Source organism: Anabrus simplex, chromosome 1 (assembly GCF_040414725.1).
Source record: "Anabrus simplex isolate iqAnaSimp1 chromosome 1, ASM4041472v1, whole genome shotgun sequence".
Classification (NCBI taxonomy): domain Eukaryota; kingdom Metazoa; phylum Arthropoda; class Insecta; order Orthoptera; family Tettigoniidae; genus Anabrus; species Anabrus simplex.
Window position 1 is genome coordinate 1,641,721,887 of NC_090265.1, and position 17,740 is coordinate 1,641,739,626.

General features: G+C 39.3%; 1 protein-coding gene across 1 annotated transcript in view; it reads left to right on the forward strand.

The window, feature by feature from the left end:
* Positions 1–17,740, forward strand: part of NKCC (sodium potassium chloride cotransporter) — a 230,853-nt gene that overhangs the window by 100,976 nt on the left and 112,137 nt on the right. The window contains exon 5 of the mRNA XM_067138361.2: positions 13,025–13,278. Coding sequence (XP_066994462.1) covers positions 13,025–13,278 — 254 coding nt within the window. The remainder of the gene's footprint in view (positions 1–13,024; positions 13,279–17,740) is intronic.

Below are 17,740 nucleotides of genomic sequence, written 5' to 3' on the forward strand. Positions count from 1 at the left end.
CGATGTTGTGTATTCGGAATAGGAGCACATACAGATTTAACGCACTCGCTCACAAATATTCAGTCTGGATTATATCCCCGCTTCCATCTACCACTGTTAAAAGAAGAAGGGGGCTTGCTATCATGGTTAAGAGATAGATGGTCTTCCTAAAACATTCTCACCACTCTCTTTGTCTTGTTCATAGCCCCAAATACTGCCATGGCTGTTGAAGAAAGATACTTTTCGGTCATTGAGATTGTTAGGTGGCATGAATGAGAATGTAACATGAAGAGGTTTATAGACAGAAACTATAACCGAATTTCTCAATTCCACTGAGATTAATTCTATATCATTTTCCTCTTTAATTGATGTGGATAGTATCTGGAGATCTGGCTTGACGAAGACTGCACTACCATATTGTCCATGCGGTCTCTCCACTGCCAATTTCATACCTGGTATTCTAGGACGTAGTTGGTGTAGATCCTTGTGAGTTTCCTCTACACATATTGCATCACAGTTTGCAGTTTTGCGAAGTTCTTGTAAGAGCTGTTGTTTACAAGTTGACATTCCTTCCATGTTTATAGATATGATGGTCATTTTTGGTTCTGAAAAGAACCTTTCCCGACTTATGAATGTCATTATATAATAATAGGTGTTACTTACGGGTTGGGAAGATCAGCTGTTGTAGCAACTCACCGTTGCCCAGGGAACGCCCGAATGTAAATCACACACTCTTCGGGGAGGCTCTTTCCGTGCCCCCACTTAGCGGAATTAATTAAAATAAACAAGATAAAATGGACAGTGTGTTCAACCTCCAGACAGAAACATTTTCCATGACCAGTAATGGGATCTGAACCCCAGATTGCGCTACAGTAGAGATATCAACGACATCTAGTCCTCAGAGGAAAAACTACTATGATTTCACAGAGTTCTCCGTTTTTACGAAATATAGAAGCACATTCGGAGAAGACACAAATTTAGCTTCACGGACGGGCCTTAATCAAGGTATAGTTATTATTAGTATTATTATTACTATATTTTCACAATGTTGTGCCAAATTATGGGGCTCGATAGAACTTATTTAGCAGATGAATTTGCTTTCTTCTCTTCCTAAAATATTTTCATTCTTCTGATGTGATATTTCTTCCGTTCTCCCGTCCATGCAGTAGTGGTTCTCTACTTGCGTTTTCCAGCTAAATGATGTTTGTTTACCAACGTTCTAAAGCTACATCTGTCCCATATAATTTCACCTGTTATGCTAATTTCTTGAAGTTCTTTTTCGATTTCGATTATCCAATTATTCTTGACTTTTAATGAGCAGACATAGTTATCTTTTTAGTAAGTCTTATACTGCCCATTCTTTGAATCTATATGAATAAAGTTGTAGGGGGTCCGCTGTCTGTAATTTCGTTTATTTTGCTAATTTTTCTTATATTTATCCGTTTTAGGTCAACTCAAGACCGTATCAGTGTTTTTTTTTTATTTTTCGTTTCTGTTTGTTCCACCATCACGGCGAAACGGCTGGGTAGATCTCAACCAAAATTCATACTGAGAGTATACTCATCCCGAGGAAAGTTTAAATACGCATATAACTTAAGAATGAATAGACGGGGAGTTTATAGGAAAACCAGGACAGTTTTCTTCCATTTTCTCTTACACTATTGATTTTCTGTAAAATCCGTTGACTATATGTGAAACGTCCCTTCATTATGAACAACTTTCGTTACGCACATAATTTCGCTTACTCTTTAAATGACGGAGAAGCATACTATTTTCTGCCGGTCACATGCTCTGCATTGAGTGCCCGATAGACCGACAACGAACCTACAGGTTACCATTGCAACGTCTCAGACTGCTTGCCAGCAGGGAAGTAACATATTGCCACTTCCGTCATCATTCCTGTAAATTCGTGGTTGTTCCTTGGGTAGAAAGCAAGAGAGGCATCCATCGGCCATTCTGCGGGATATTGGCGGAATACCGTTGGAGGTTACAATTGTCCTCGGATAGCACAAAAGGGAGTTGTTAATATTTGAACAGTACTGCGGAGTGTATCCCATTATTTCACACCGTAAGGTGTTTTCTGGTATTTGCTATCATTTTACTGTATTTCTATTCTACTTCTGTTTTCCGCTTTAATGCCTTGCCTCGTTCTTGCCTCTTTAGGCTTACCTCATCCTCTTATCTGTTTATCTAAGAATCCATGAGCCGAAATTTCTCCTCTGTTACCGCCTTCTTATATTCGTAACTCATATCATCACAATTTATTGATGAGTATATTATTTTCCAATACATCCATTTGGTATTTACATATTTGTCCTATCCGACTGTCCTCAGTTATAATCCCATTTTCTATTAATTTCAACTTTCTTAACTGTATTACATTCTTCCTTAATTTATCCGTGTGTGTGGAATTACTGATCCCAAAACCTGAACACCATGTTCTTTGAGGAAGAATTCCAAGTTGTTCAAATGTATAACGTTTGGCCCAGGAATTCATCCAACTATGGATGCATTTTAATGACGGTGCAGACTTTCGTTTTTGGGTAGTTTTTTCGAATCGGTAAGTCGTATTGCAAAACTGATAGCACAATTTCAGTTCAATTTGGAGAGATCTACAGCTATGGTCCTATCATTTATTGTCGTGTTTCGATTGTTGATACGTTAGATAGCGCTGCGTTTCTCGATTATAATCAAATATCTCCAACTCGATTGTGACTGGCATTAGGAAAAGGGGTCTGTCATTATAATGAAAACTCCATCTCTACTGTGAATTGTGGTTGCGAAGTGAGCCTGCCGTTATAGTAGAAACTCCCGAACTCGATTGTGATGGCAGTAGGGAATGTGGCCTGCCATTATTGTCAAATCTTCCCCAATGCCTACCTTACACTGGAAACAATGTATGGCGTCCTCCCCGGTTTGTTTTGCGGAGAGCGCTAAGAGACACGCAATTTAATATAATCTTACTCACTGCCTCAACAGTAATTTACGGAGAAATCCGTACACAGTGTAGAATACCGTAGCGAATCACGGGTACATTTGCTAGTATGGTCATACCATTTCAATGGCTTTTTTCTGACAGTGTCTGTTATTTTTTCAGAATGCTGATATAACTCAGCAGACCGCCTTTTCATCCACACCCCTTCTATGCTACTGGACCAAAGATATTCCGGAAGGATTTTCTTTCTTGGTTCTCTAATTTTTTTTAAGTTAGTGATTTGCCTCAAATGATCAAGATTTCGGGCCGATGACCTTCGATGTTAGGCCCCTTAAAACAATAAGCATCATCAATAAGCATCAAGATTTCTGATGGTATAATGCTTCAGGATTATTATTATTATTATTATTATTATTATTATTATTATTATTATTATTATTATTATTATTATTATTATCCACTAATTCAAAGAAATGTGATATGTACAGTATATACTAATCTCTGAGTACACGAATGGTAGAGAAATACAAACCCGTGAATATGTACGTACTTCTAGACCAGTGGACGTTGTCACAAATTAATGTCGTATTGTGAATACTACCCGTTCGGTACAGAGTGAAGGCTTGAGGTTGGAGTCGAACGTCGAAGTGAATGGAACGCATTCTTTAAGGGTTAGCTCGGTTTTGTTCTAAAATAACAAAGGAAACTACCATAATAATCGACATTTAGAATGTTTATACGTTTGTACAGTAGATAGCCGCACTATGACAAAGATGTTAACGTCGCATAACAAACAATGAAGCTATAACTCTGATCACTTGACACGGACCGCGAGATATTATGAAGTTACTTCACTTTGCATAATCAATGAAAGTCGATCTTACCTGTAATTAAGTCATGGCATTTGTCACATAACACATAATGTCGTTGATTATTACCACTGTTGATAGTCGTAAACCTTTTATAACACAGTACACATTGCATATTCTCCTTATTACTACAGAACAAATATTTATACTCTCATTCCGACCTAAATGCCCATTTTCAAGGTTTTGAAATTGACAGTGCGAAAGATCTCTACACAGCACACACAGACTTCCAACAGCACTGAATAACCGAATGAATCCGCTGCTGACATTTGTTCTAAGCAAAGTTCTTCTTCTTGCTATTTGTTTTACGTCGCACCGACACAGATAGGTCTTACGGCGACGATGGGGCAGGAAAGGCCTAGGAATAGGAAGGAAGTGACCGTGGCCTTAAGTAAGGTACAGCCCCAGCATTTGCCTGGTGTGAAAATGGGAAACCACGGAAAATCATCTTTACGGCTGTCGACAGTGGGATTCGAACCCACTATCTCCCGGATGCGAGCTCACAGCTGCGCGCCCCTAACCGCACAGCCAACTCGCCCGGTGTCTAAGCAAAGTGAGGAGGGGTATGTTGTGACGTCTGGGTTCAGGAGTACGTCTCGCATGACCACAGTTTACGATCACTATACCTCTAATAACTAAAGGTGAATTCTGACAGGTAGGGCTGGAGGGAGGAGCATTGCACGTGGCATTTCACGATGTTGCCACATTCCAGCATTCCTTTCTCTTACCCCCTCATTTCCGGCCCACTTGTTCCCTCGTTCATTCTGATCACTGTCATCTGTTGTAGACTACCTGGCCAGACTGTGACTGACTTAGTTTCATGTTCCGTTATCTTTAACAGGGACCGAGCTGATAAATTCAAACAGTAGAGACCTGGTCTTCTGATCCCGACTTAGCTGGTTCAGTCCTGGCTCAGTCCGGTGGTATCTGGAAGTGCTATAGGACGTAAAATCAGTAACATTATTATTCTTTAACAGGGGTGCTACCTACAGCCTGACAAATCCTTCAACTTGCCCTTTGTCCTATACTTTGTCTCTATACAACTTATTGGCATAAATATAGGACGTAAACCAATTTCTCTTCCTTGGTGATGAACTGTCACACCACGACCGACGGCATTTGTTCACGAGGTGGACGTGTCCTCGGCCTCCCTCTCCCTCGAGGAATATTCATCGTACTCGAAATATATATTGAAATACAATGATTGTACGGAATTAGTATTTAAAATACCGTTAGATACTTACTAACGGCCACAAAAGAGAAACAGAATGCCACTCACACTGAACTGCTTGCGACAAGATCTTACTCAGAAGTGAGAGGTTTGGCAACTCCAAACAAGACGAGCTGGCCAGAAGATTTATCTCCATGGCAACCGCAGTCGCCCCACCCTCGTTTCCATGGCAAGCATAACCCTCACTCCCTTTATCCGCCCCGGCAGGCAGTAAACTGTCCTAAACAAACAGAAACTCTACATCAGGCATGTGATGGTCACGAGCCGACTGACAACTCTGCGTGCAGGAGAAAGAGCAGTTACGAGCGCTAGCCCAGGGCGTTCTCAAACAACACAAGCCTGAAGGGGTGTACATTACACGTTCATAACTACGGTGCTCCTTACAATACATGTACACAGGGTGGTCAGAAACAACGTGTACCGAGTATATGAGCGTAAGAGTTTTGATTATACTGAGAAGTAATTTGAAAAAATTACGTCAATATCTATAGCCGTTGTCATTTTATCCGCTACTGAAGTTAGCCAATCAGATCGCTTCGCGGGCGAATTCGGACGGGCTTTACGAGGCGGCGTTGCTAAATCTGCACGTGGCTTGGTCGGGCTTGAGAGCCATGCCAGAAATGAGCATTAAACACTAACACACCGTGGGTTTCAGCCAATGCCACCGTAGTGTACTTGCTATGGTCCGGGCCTATTAGCAGGGAAGTCCTTGTTCGATTCCCTCCCCTGGAGCAGTTTATTTCTTCTATTGACGCTCTCAAGCCGGTCAAAAGCCACGTGCAGATTTAGCAACACCGTCTTACAAAGCCCATCTGAAGTCCCCTGCGAAGCTATCTGATAGGCTAATTTCAGCAGCACCGGGCGAGTTGGCCGTGCGGTTAGGGGCGCGTGGCTATGAGCTTGATCCGGGAGATAGTGGGTTCGAACCCCACTGTCGGCAGCCCTGAAAGTGGTTTTCTGTGGTTTCCCATTTTCACACCAGACAAATGCTGGGGCTGTACCTTAAATAAGGCCACGGCCGCTTCGTTCCCACTCCTAGGCCTTTCCTATTCCTTCGTCGCCATAAGACCTATCTGTGTCGGTACGACATAAAGCCAGTAGCAAAAAAAATCAGCAGCTGATAAAATGGCAACAGTGCGAGATATCTGATTTTTTTTTCAATTATGATCAACCCTCTAACACTCATATACCCGGTTCACGTTGTTTCAGTTCATCCTGTATATTCTGTCATATAAGGACGTGCATAACTAAATGCGTTCAACACGGCGTTTGCATTAATGTGCCAGACAACATGCTTTGTAATCACCGTGTACCAGGAAGCAGTGGCGGGGCGTTCTATATGTTCAGTGGTTCAGTGAACCCCCTAGAAATAGATAAGTCTAGGTATAATGGTTTATCAGAGTCTATTCCTTAAATTTCCTCTGTATATCAGCGCGCGTAGCGGTATTTTTGACATCAACACTCGGTTGCTCTCAGGAACCAGCGAATAGGTTCAATTTCAGGACTGAAGACGCGGAGCCTTGAGACGTAGGAGGGTGCGCAAGGCGACGGGTTATGAGAAGCAGGGAAAACATAGCCCAGGAATCGCTGGCAACTGGACCAGCGATAGACACGAGTTACATCGAGCAGTTCCGAAATTAGCCGAAGCATTTTTAGAGCGCGCTGTTAAAATTTGCCGCATGTGGTAGGTTTTGAAGGGATTTTAATTTGGCGATTTTGCCATTCTGATGTAATTAACCGCAATGAGTCAGAATATCTTGCTAACTATGGATTGTATAGCATCAATAGCCGTACGTAGCCTAAGATTATGTAATTAAATGAAACTTTTCATTAGTAATACGTGTTTTATGAGAAGTAAACGACAAAATATGTCAACACATAAATAACAGTAGTCTGCCTAACACGTTCTTGAAGAAGTTATTCCTACGTAAGCAACATCTTCAAAATGAGGGGAAATTGGATCAGCTTAAAGCAGTTGCACCTCATATTCTCTTTCATTCTTCATTGTTTTGGCAACTTCTTCGGAGCTGTAGCCGTGTCTCTGCAAAGCAAACTCGCGTTTCTAATCAAGCAATGCCACTATTTTACAGCTATGTAAACATCAAGTAACAATAATAATCTGAACACGTTATTTTCCACAGCAGTGAACCCCCAGACGTTTTATCCACGCGCCGACACTGCCAGGAAGATAAGTAATTACTTTAAAGGTTGTCATAAGCGATGCAGTACAAAATTAAAGGTATTTAATTTTTAGAGGCTTAGCATGCTCAACTCTTCTGTGAACAATTATGACCGAGCTCGATAAGTGAAGTCGTTTAAGTGCGGCCAGTATCCAGTAATAGGGAGATAGTGGGTTCGAGCTCCACTGTCGGCAGCCCTGAAGATGGTTTTCCGTGGTTTCCCATTTTCACACGAGGCAAATGCCGGGGCTGTACCTTAATTAAGGCCACGGCTGCTTCCTTCCACTTCCTAGACCTTTCCTATCCCATGGTCGCCATAAGACATATCTGTGTCGGTGCGACGTAAAACAAATAGCGAAAAAAAAGAACAATTATGAAGTAGAATAGTGCCGAATTCTCTAGCAGAACGTCATGATTTTATAAACTTAAACAAAAGAAAGTAGTCTTCAAGCAACCATCTTAATACAGCAGCACACAAACAAACACATACTAACAAAAAGTAGTTAAAATGTAAATCCTTATGCCACTTACTACACAGTTGGACCTGTTACCGATAGGCATGCACGGCCCTGAGTCAACAGCGTGGGGAAGTACAAGTCGAGTGAGGGGAAGCGACTTGCGCCCTCGTGCACAGATATTTCTAGCACGGGCACTGCGCTTACGGCGGACAAACTCTGAGCGCTCTTACACTATTGTCGACCTAAACATTATATGTATTCGAGTTTGGAGGTTGTTTATGAAATAACCAATAAGCCTACAGGAAACTCAATAACACCATAATGTTCCACGTTTCATTTAACGTTAGTTCGTGTAGATTTCGAATTTGTTATTCATATCTTAAGACTTTTATTGCAGGTGGAACGCAAAAAGTGCCCGTTCTTAAACGTATTTCAACAATGTAATAATTTTAAGACATTGTTTCTCCAAAACCTGCTATTTGCTCGAATCCAATTTTTAAAAAGTATATATTGGGATGTTTTATATTCTGTTTATATGAATTTCAGAAGCACTAGTAAGAGTGCGAGCTAACATAATAATAATAATGATAATAATAATAATAATAATAATAATAATAACAATAATAATAATAATAATAATAATAATAATAATAATAACTCCGCTATTACCGGTCCCAAGCCCGGGGCCTCGTCTATCAAGAGTCGAGGAAGTGAGGAGGGGGAGGAGTAACAACCTCGTTAAAAATCCTGGGTCCATCTGGCTCCGGGTGGTAGCACCCAGTAAGGGCCCCTGCCTAGGGTTACAGGTGAAACCTGGCCAACGGTCTTGAAGGCGGAAGAGGAACTCTGCTTTAGTTCCGAACGGTGGAGAGAGCGGAAGAGCCTAGTGGAGTGAACCACGAACAAAAATCAAATTTCGGACTAACAATCCGATCTTATCCTTTTATACAATTTCAATTGCAGTATGGAAAGTCCGCTGAATGAAGGCACTACCCCAGGTGGTAACTCGAAAGAGAAATCCACCATTGCGTCACGCAATGCATTGGGACTAAAGGTTCTGGGGAGTCCCAGCAATTGTAATCAGAAGGTTGAGTCGGAGCAACCTTGGAATCCTTCTAAAATAAAATTCAAAAAGGAATTCTTTTTTGGCACTTTAAATGTAAATTCTCTACTCAAGACTGGTAAACAAAAAGAACTAGAAATACTTCTAGAGAAAAACAAAATTCAAATTTTGGCATTTCAAGAAACTAGATTCCTAGATGAAAATGTAATAGACACTTGTAACTACAGGATCTTTAAAGGCAAACCAGCAATCAAAATTATGAAGGGGATGCCACTACTTGGTACAGCTTTCTATATTCATAAAAGTATAACAGGAAATGTAACAGAATTAAAATCCAACTCAGAAAGAATATCTCTCCTATCAATTAAATGCAAAAACAAAACGTACACACTTGTTAATTGCCATGCACCAATAAATGAAGACAATAGGAAAAACCCTCAAAAAACAGAGGAATTCTGGGTTCGTTTGGAAAATGAAATATCCAAAATTCCGAAAATGAACACCATATTACTATTATGTGACTTCAATGCACAAATAGGTAGAGAAAAGAAATTTAGAAATGTAGTTGGACATTACCCAGCTCACAGAAGAACAAATACAAATGGTATTAGGCTAATCAGTTTGTGTCAAAGCTATCACCTGAAACTAATGTCAACCTTCTTTAGAAAACTCCCCAGAAAAGCTAAAACGTGGATATCTCCAAACCCAATGTTAGGAGAGTTTCAGTTAGATCATGTGGCTGTTTCAAAAAAAAGTACAAAAGAAATTATGAATGTGAAAGTAGTAAGGAATGGTGAATTTGATTCCGACCATTATCTCTCTAAAATTAAAGCCAAACTCCTACCTAATAAAAAACAAAGAAAGCCACAGAGGTTAATAAAATATAATGTAGACAGACTTACTATAACAAAAGAATCAATTAAAAATTACCAAGACGAAATTAAAGTGGCTAAACAAGGCAACTGGCAAGAAATATCCAAAGCAATTAATTATGAAGCACAGAAAGCATTTGGGCCAATAAAAAATAAAAGGAAAATATGGTGGAATGAAATATGTGAAGAAGCTTTAGCAGAGAGGGCTAAAACATGGAAAAAATGGAAATGCTCAAAGAAAAATGAAGATTTTGATCAGTTTAAACAACAAAGGAAGGAAACAGCAAGGATAATCAGAAGTACTAAACGAGCCTTTCAAAAGGAGAAACTTATAGAAATGGACAAAAACTTTATAAAAAATAACACCCGTGACTTTTATCAGACTTTTAAGAATGAATTAAAGGGGTACCAAACTACAAATGTTAGTTTCAAGGATGAAAACGGCAGAATTGGACTAAGCAATACTGAAAATTGTGAGATATTAGCAAGATATTTTGATCAACTTTTGAACTGTCCTGAACCAAGTCATAAATTAGAATTTCAAGATATTGATGAAAATTTGGAAGAAGACATACCACCAACTATAAAAGAAATTGAAGAAGTAATTAAAACTCTCAAAAAACAACAAAGCTAGCGGAGAAGATTCTATTACAGCAGAACTTTTGAAGTGGTCCTTGCCAAATATAGCAAATGAGCTACAATTACTCTTTGAAGAAATCTGGAAAACTGAAAAAATTCCTGAGGAATGGAAAGTAGCCTTGATACATCCACTCCACAAAAAAGGTAATAAACAGGACGTTAATAACTACAGAGGAATATATTTATTAGCAGTGGCATATAAATTATTTTCCCAAGATTTTATTAAACAGAGTAGAAACAACACTAGACAATCATTTAGGTGAATATCAAGGTGGTTTCAGGAAAGGAAGATCATGCTCAGAACAAATATTTAATCTTAAGTCAATAATTCGCCACAGGTTACTTAATTCAAAGGACATTGTAGTCATGTTTGTAGATTTCAAAAAGGCTTTTGATTCTGTTGACAGAGAAACTATATATAAAATAATTCGAGAATTTGGCATAAAGTCTAAACTGGCAAATCTAATCCGTGAAACATTTACAGACAGTCTCTAAAGTGAAATTTCTGGGAGAGATATCACAGCCTTTCAAAATAAAAACTGGTGTACGACAAGGCGACAGACTATCCCCAATTCTTTTTAATTGTGTCCTAGAGAAAATAGTGAGAATTTGGAACGAAAAACTTATTGAACTCAACATTTCACCGATAAGGTTAGGAAGAGGAAACAAAAGGATTGAAATAAATTGTCTTGCATTTGCAGATGACTTTGCAATACTTTCTGAAAATGTGACATCTGCTGTAACCCAAGTAAATGTCTTGGAAAGAATCGCCAGCAGAACTGGCTTAAGAATTTCTGCAGAAAAAATAAAATTTTTAACAAATATTTGGGATGCACCAAAATTTCTGAAAACAGATATTGGCCAAATAGAGAGGGTAAAAAATTCAAATATCTAGGGGAAATAATCCAAGAAAATGGTTTAGAAAAATCTGCAGTAGAGGAGAGGGTACATAAAATGGAGAGAGCTTATGGTGTCACCAAAGATATCTACAATAAAAGATGCCTATCCAAAAATGCAAAAATAAGGCATTACAACACAGTAGTGAAGCCAGAATGCCTATATGCAAGCGAGTGTCTGGCATTAAACTATAATTTAGATAAACTAGAAATACTAGAAAGGCGAATCATGAGGAAAATATTAGGCCCACAAAACACAGCAGAAGGTTGGAAATTACGAAGTAATGCTGAAATATATCAAAAAATAGAAAATATATCAGATGTAATGAGGAAAAGGAGACTTATGTTTTTGGACATTTATATTGAATGCAAGATAGTAGATTAACCAGTAAGATTTTCAGATATTTGTGGAGTAAGAAATCAACGACAAGCTGGGTCAATGAAGTAAGAAAGGATTTAGAAAAAAAAACAATATAACAACAGAAGAAATAAATAATAGAGAAGGCTTTCGGGAAAAAGTATTGAAAATAGAAGGATTCCAAAGTAGGAAAGTAAAAAAGACTGGTTCAAAGTGGTCTGAAGACAGAAAGAAGAAACACAGTGAACAGATGAAAGCGTACTGGAAGAAAAGGAAAGAACAAAGAAGAAGGAATTGAAATTGGCACGTGGTCCTCTGGTGGCCCATTCGAAAGAGTAATAATAATTATAATTATAATAATAATAATAACAATAATAACAATAATAATAATTTAATAATAACATGAGAATATTAATAATGTTATTTGTTTTTACGTTCCACTAATCACACTAACAGACTACCCAAAATGATGCTTGATGATGATGATGCTTGTTGTTTTAAGGGGCCTAACATCGAAGGTCATCGGCCCCCTACCCAAAATGAAAGCTAGAAAGTAATGTGTTCTGTAAATTGGCAGAGGTTCAAATTTTAACTTTATAGGGTTCTGCGTAGGGTAGAATATTCTTTCACTTACTTCCTTCATGTATGTAATTAGTAGACGGGAGATAGTCAGTTCCAACCCATTATCGGCATCCATGAAGATGGTTTACCTTGGTTTCCTGTTTTCACAGGTTGGATCTTAATTAAGACTACGACCTCTACCTTCCCAGACCTAGTCTATCTCATCCTCGCCATAAGGCCTAATTGTGTCGGTGCGACGTAAAGCTAATTGTAAACAGAAAAAGATACGAGCCTTTTTAGTGATTGTATACAGTAAAGGTGAAGCAAAGCTTAACGGGGAACTGGAGACGTTTAAAATCAAAAGGATAATCTGATGGAATTCTTGGTATAAACAAGGCCTCAGTCACAGCAGTATCTGTTAAAATTATGGCCCACACACTGGAATCATACTCTAATTTTGGACTTAACCACAGATTTATACACCCTTTCTTTGACAGCCTTACTACAACCCCTAAATACTCTTATCCGTATGAAGAGATCTGTAACATTTATTTACAGTCCCGTTTATATAATTATCCCAGTGAAGATCTTTCCTCATATTAGCATCCAGGTACTTATAGTGGTCCCCACTGGTGCCCGCCTTATATAGGTCGGGCCAGCCACTCGAGTTATTTCCAAAAAGGGGAGGTCTCCAGAATTCTCTCCATCCGAACATTCTGGACTCAGACACCCAGAGACTTCTATGTAAGTGTTCAGATGGTACAACACTCACTCCGCTTGTCCTTCCTGAATGGTGGCCGCGCAAGAGGTGGGGCAAAGCTAATAGTTTGCAGGAATGTCAATCGCTCGTGGGCGGGACGAGACCAACTTGTCCCTCCCTCTTCGGAATACCATGGTGACCATGCCGTGACAATATAAACGTTAGAAATTCATAATTCCTTAGTTGTTATTTGAATTTGTTTTGTTTTTTCTTTTATTTTCAGGTGGTATCTACTACATCATCTCACGTTCATTGGGTCCCGAATTCGGTGCCTCGATCGGCGTCGTGTTTGCTTTCGCCAACGCGGTAGCAGCTTCCATGAATACGATAGGCTTCTGCAACTCTCTGAACGACTTGCTGGCCGGCCAAGGGGTGAAGATCGTTGATGGTGGCAACAACGATGTTCGTATCGTGGGCGTGGTCGCCATACTCATCATGGTGCTCATCTGTGCCGTCGGCATGGAGTGGGAATCCAAGGTACGTCCGTGTATAGCACCAGCACTCTCGCTTCTAATCAAATTGTGCCTCGACTTCCTTTTAACTCTGTCAGACCTGAAATGTCCCCTTCGTAGAACATACGCTCGTGTAGAGTGGTCTCCTATCACTATCTCCTTCTTCCTCCGCTTTTCTCACAGTCTGGTGAGGTCGTGGGAGCGAACTGTGTCGCACATATATATTGGCCCTGATTTGCGGCCGGATGCTCTTCCTGACGCAACTGTATGTGAAGGGATGCCTCCACTATTGCGTGACTTTATAATGGTTACTAGTGAGGTGTTTCATGTGTGTATGAAGGCGATTGTTTTCAGACATAAACACCCAGTTTCCGAGATAAAGGAATTAACCAGATCCGATTAATATCCCCAACCCAATCGAGAATCAAACCTGGGGCCCTCTGAACCAACTACCTCAACTCTGGCCCTTCAGCCAACGATCTGGTTCAACATGGTTTCCTATAAAAATCCAATATTAGTACTGTTCTTAAACAAAACTACCCTTTTTATAACATTATCGTGTTAAGCAAAGCGCCACTCACAAGATACACTGTGGAATTTCATGATGCACATCTGGAATATCAAAAATAAAGTTGTCAGTATTTGTTGTCAAAGCAATTATTATCGCTGCGTTGCCCATGCTCTGGAATTTAGATTTAACTATTGCCATGAGGGATGCTGCTGTGAACATTTTTATTTGCAAACAGCAGGAGAGCAGTGGAGCATGTTAAACACGGCCCTTGTTTAGAAAAACAATTTGACAGCAAGCAGAAGGACCGGATCTTGAGCCCTAATAGTAACTAGGTGAAATAACATATCGTCGTTGCGCCTAGAAAACATCTGTGTGATAATATTTCAGCTCAGAACTCTGACCAGAAATGTTCTGTCATCTTAAGTTCAGTACTGCATGAACTAACTAACGCTAACGCTAACGGTTATGTTCACAAAACTCAAGCCCTTAAACCAGAGGGAATTAACAGGTGCAGTTTGTACAAAAATCTTCCAAATCATCTCAATAGTAGAGGAAAACTCTTGAATTTCTTGAAAATTCAACGGAAATATATTTATTTTCAACATGACATAAAGTCAAATCACTAAATGACCATTCCAACAATCGCAGGCGAAAGCTCATCCTAGAACGCAATACATTATGCACTTAAATGGATGCTAAGCGATTACAACTTTCTTCTTCTTCTTGCGTTCCGGCCTTCTAAGGACCACGTTACGGTTTCAATTCTTCCTCCTTAGTTGTTCTTTCCTTTTCTTCCAGTATTTTTTCATTGTTTCATTGTGCTTCTTTTTCCTGTCTTCAATCCACTTTGTGCCTGTTTTCTTTTCCTTCCTCCCTTGGAATTCTTCCATTTGTAAGACTTTCTTCCTAAAAATATTTCTTTCCAATAATTCTTCTTCTCGTATGTTGTTCCTTTTCAGGTCTTTCTTGACTTCTTGAATCCAGGTGGTGTTTGATTTCTTTTCCCAAACGTACTTGAAGATTCGTTTAGTTAGTCTATTGCCATCCATTCTATAAATGTGTCCAAGAAATAGTAATCTCCTTTTTATTGTTTCTGATATGTTTTCTATTTCCAAAACTCTGCAATTCTTAGAGGACCTAATATTTTCCTTATAATTCTTCTTTCTAATATTTATCAAGCTTGTATTTCAGTACTAGACATTCGCTGGCATACAGGCACTCTGATTTCACTACTGTGTTGTAGTGCTTTATTTTAAGTTTTGTTGATAAGCACTTTTTGTTGTATTCTTCCTTATACCGTAAGCTAAATTCCATCTTTTGTATCCTCTCCTCTATAACAGATTTTTCTACACCATTTTATTGAATTGTCTCACCCAAATATTTTAATTTCTTTACCTTTTATATTTGACCAATATCCGTTACTAAAAACTTCGGGGTACTTTTTATATTCGTCAAAAATTTTGTTTTCTCGGCAGATTTTCTCAAGCCTGTCATGTTGGCTGTCTTTTCAAGGAGATTGACTTGATATATATGGGACTTTCATCCTTAGTAATGTCACTACATGCAGCCATGTTTGATTACTAACTGTCAAGCCAGAGAATATACACTTCCTCAGATCACGGGAGAATACTATTCTTTGCGAGATAATTTTTGATTCTCTGACCTTCCCCAGTCTTGAAATATACCCAACAGGTTGCAAACGTTCCTAATAACTTATACATGCTACCAAGAGAAAATAGTTGACGTACGCACAGACAGGAAGGTATCAAGTAGACCAGCCTCCTGTATGAGCATTAATAAAGCGCAGGGACAAACCCTTGAAAAAGTGGTGTCTACTTACCCGAACCAGTATTCAGTCTCGGCCAGTTGTACGTTGCACTATCTCGGACAAGGCGTTTGGAAATGTTAAGGTCCAGATATGCCCGAATGATGGAAGCACAGTGAATATTGTTCGGAAATAAGTATTATAAACTACAGCACATCACGAATAATCAATTGTTATGAACCGGTATTGAATGTACATAAAACTATTTAAAAGGGCAAGCAAAACATTCTGACTACGACAGGCATATCAAGACGAGTTATCTGGCGTATTTGTAACGAATGCTCCTGAGAATTACAGACAAATAGATGCTTTTTCTGTTTCTATTTTACATATATTTTGTATCAATGTCACAATAAAACTATTTTTATTATTATTATGTTTGAATGTCTCATTAAATCTCAAGTGACAACTGATTCTGATTGGATAAGAAACTTGTTCACTTACCTAGTCACATCTCTTTAAAATCGCCCTCCGAATCCCAAGATAGCGGGTTGAAACCCGGCAGAGGTAGTATGACTTTTTAATGGCGCAAAAAAGTCCATTCGACGCTCCATGTCGTACGACGTCGGCAGAAAAGCTTTTCTGAAGGTCTTCTTTTAGGGTATCTTCTTCATGATTTCATGTAACCGTTGTGGGATTGGTTTGGCTAAGACTTATCATTGTTTCCTCATGTTTGTTCGAGAAGATGTTCTGTTTTCTTCTAGAATTTGCAACAAATTTTCTAAGCCAAGCGCTTGTGATGGCGTTGTCATTGAATGTGGCGTGCTCTACAGCAACGACAGGTTTGTGTTGAAGTCGGTACGTTTAGGCTCGTTACCTTGGATGAAGATATATCCCCACGTAACATTCATATCGTTGATCCTGCTGGGAAAGTGTTGCTTCAGAATGTTAATCTATAATTTGTGCGGTCCATGGTATCATCAATGAAGAACACATTGTCTCCACAGTTAACGATTACCTCATTGTTACATTCTGTATATTACTACTCTTATGAGTACTGGAAGAATGTAAACGGGATGACTACGGAATAGACAACTGAATAAGAGCAGCAAAATTCGATGCAAAGATACGGCAAAAATCATCAAAGACAATACTGAAAGAATGCTTAAAAAAATAAATGGCAGGAAAAAAGGACTATCCAAATGGGAGACGAGACGACCAGAATATTACAACCGAAACGGCCTGTCACCAGAAGAAGTCCGAAGGAGGTGGGAGAAGACGAAGCCGTTCTTGACAGCTTGCGCAGTAGGAACAAGAACCTGCAGCAGCAATTCAGATTCAACAACATCGAAAGAGCCAAACATATAAGACTATTAGTACCGAGCTCGATAGTTGCAGTCACTTAAGTGCCCCCAGTACCCGGTATTCGGTATATAGTGGGTTCGAACCACACTATCGGCAGCCCTGAAAATGGTTTTCCGTGGTTTCCCATTTTCACACCAGGCAAATGCTGGGGCTGTACCTTAATTAAGGCCACGGCCGCTTCCTTCCCACTCCTAGCCCTTTCCTGTCCCGTCGTCGCCATAAGACCTATCTGTGTCGGTGCGACGTAAAACAACTTGCAAAAAAAAAACTATTAGAACAACGGATCTACCGGAAATAATTGATTGATTGATTGATTGATTGATTGATTGATTGATTGATTGATTGATTGATTGATTGATTGATTGATTGATTGATTGATTGATTGATTGATTGATTGATTGATTGATTGATTGATTGATTGATTGATTGATTGATTGATTGATTGATTGATTGATTGATTGATTGATTGATTGATTGATTGATTGATTGATTGATTGATTGATTGATTGACTGATTTATTTTAATGCCGCGAAAGTCCAAGGACATATTGGGCTCGCCTGGTGTAAGTCTTTACAATTGACTCCCACGGCAGACCTTCGCTTCTGGTGGTGGTGATGATAATGATGATGATGATGATGATGATGTACGGAGAGGGTGAATACTGGTGTCGGCACGTAGCCTAATCCTGTCGAATTACACCAAGAGGTCTGCTCAAAACGTTTTTGTCCCCATTCGACAGACGAATCACCATATATTTTCTCACTCCGTATGAACAGTGCGGAGAGGTTTGGAATTGAACCCAGGCTTTTGGCACTCAATATCATTATTAGAAATATGTATACCACC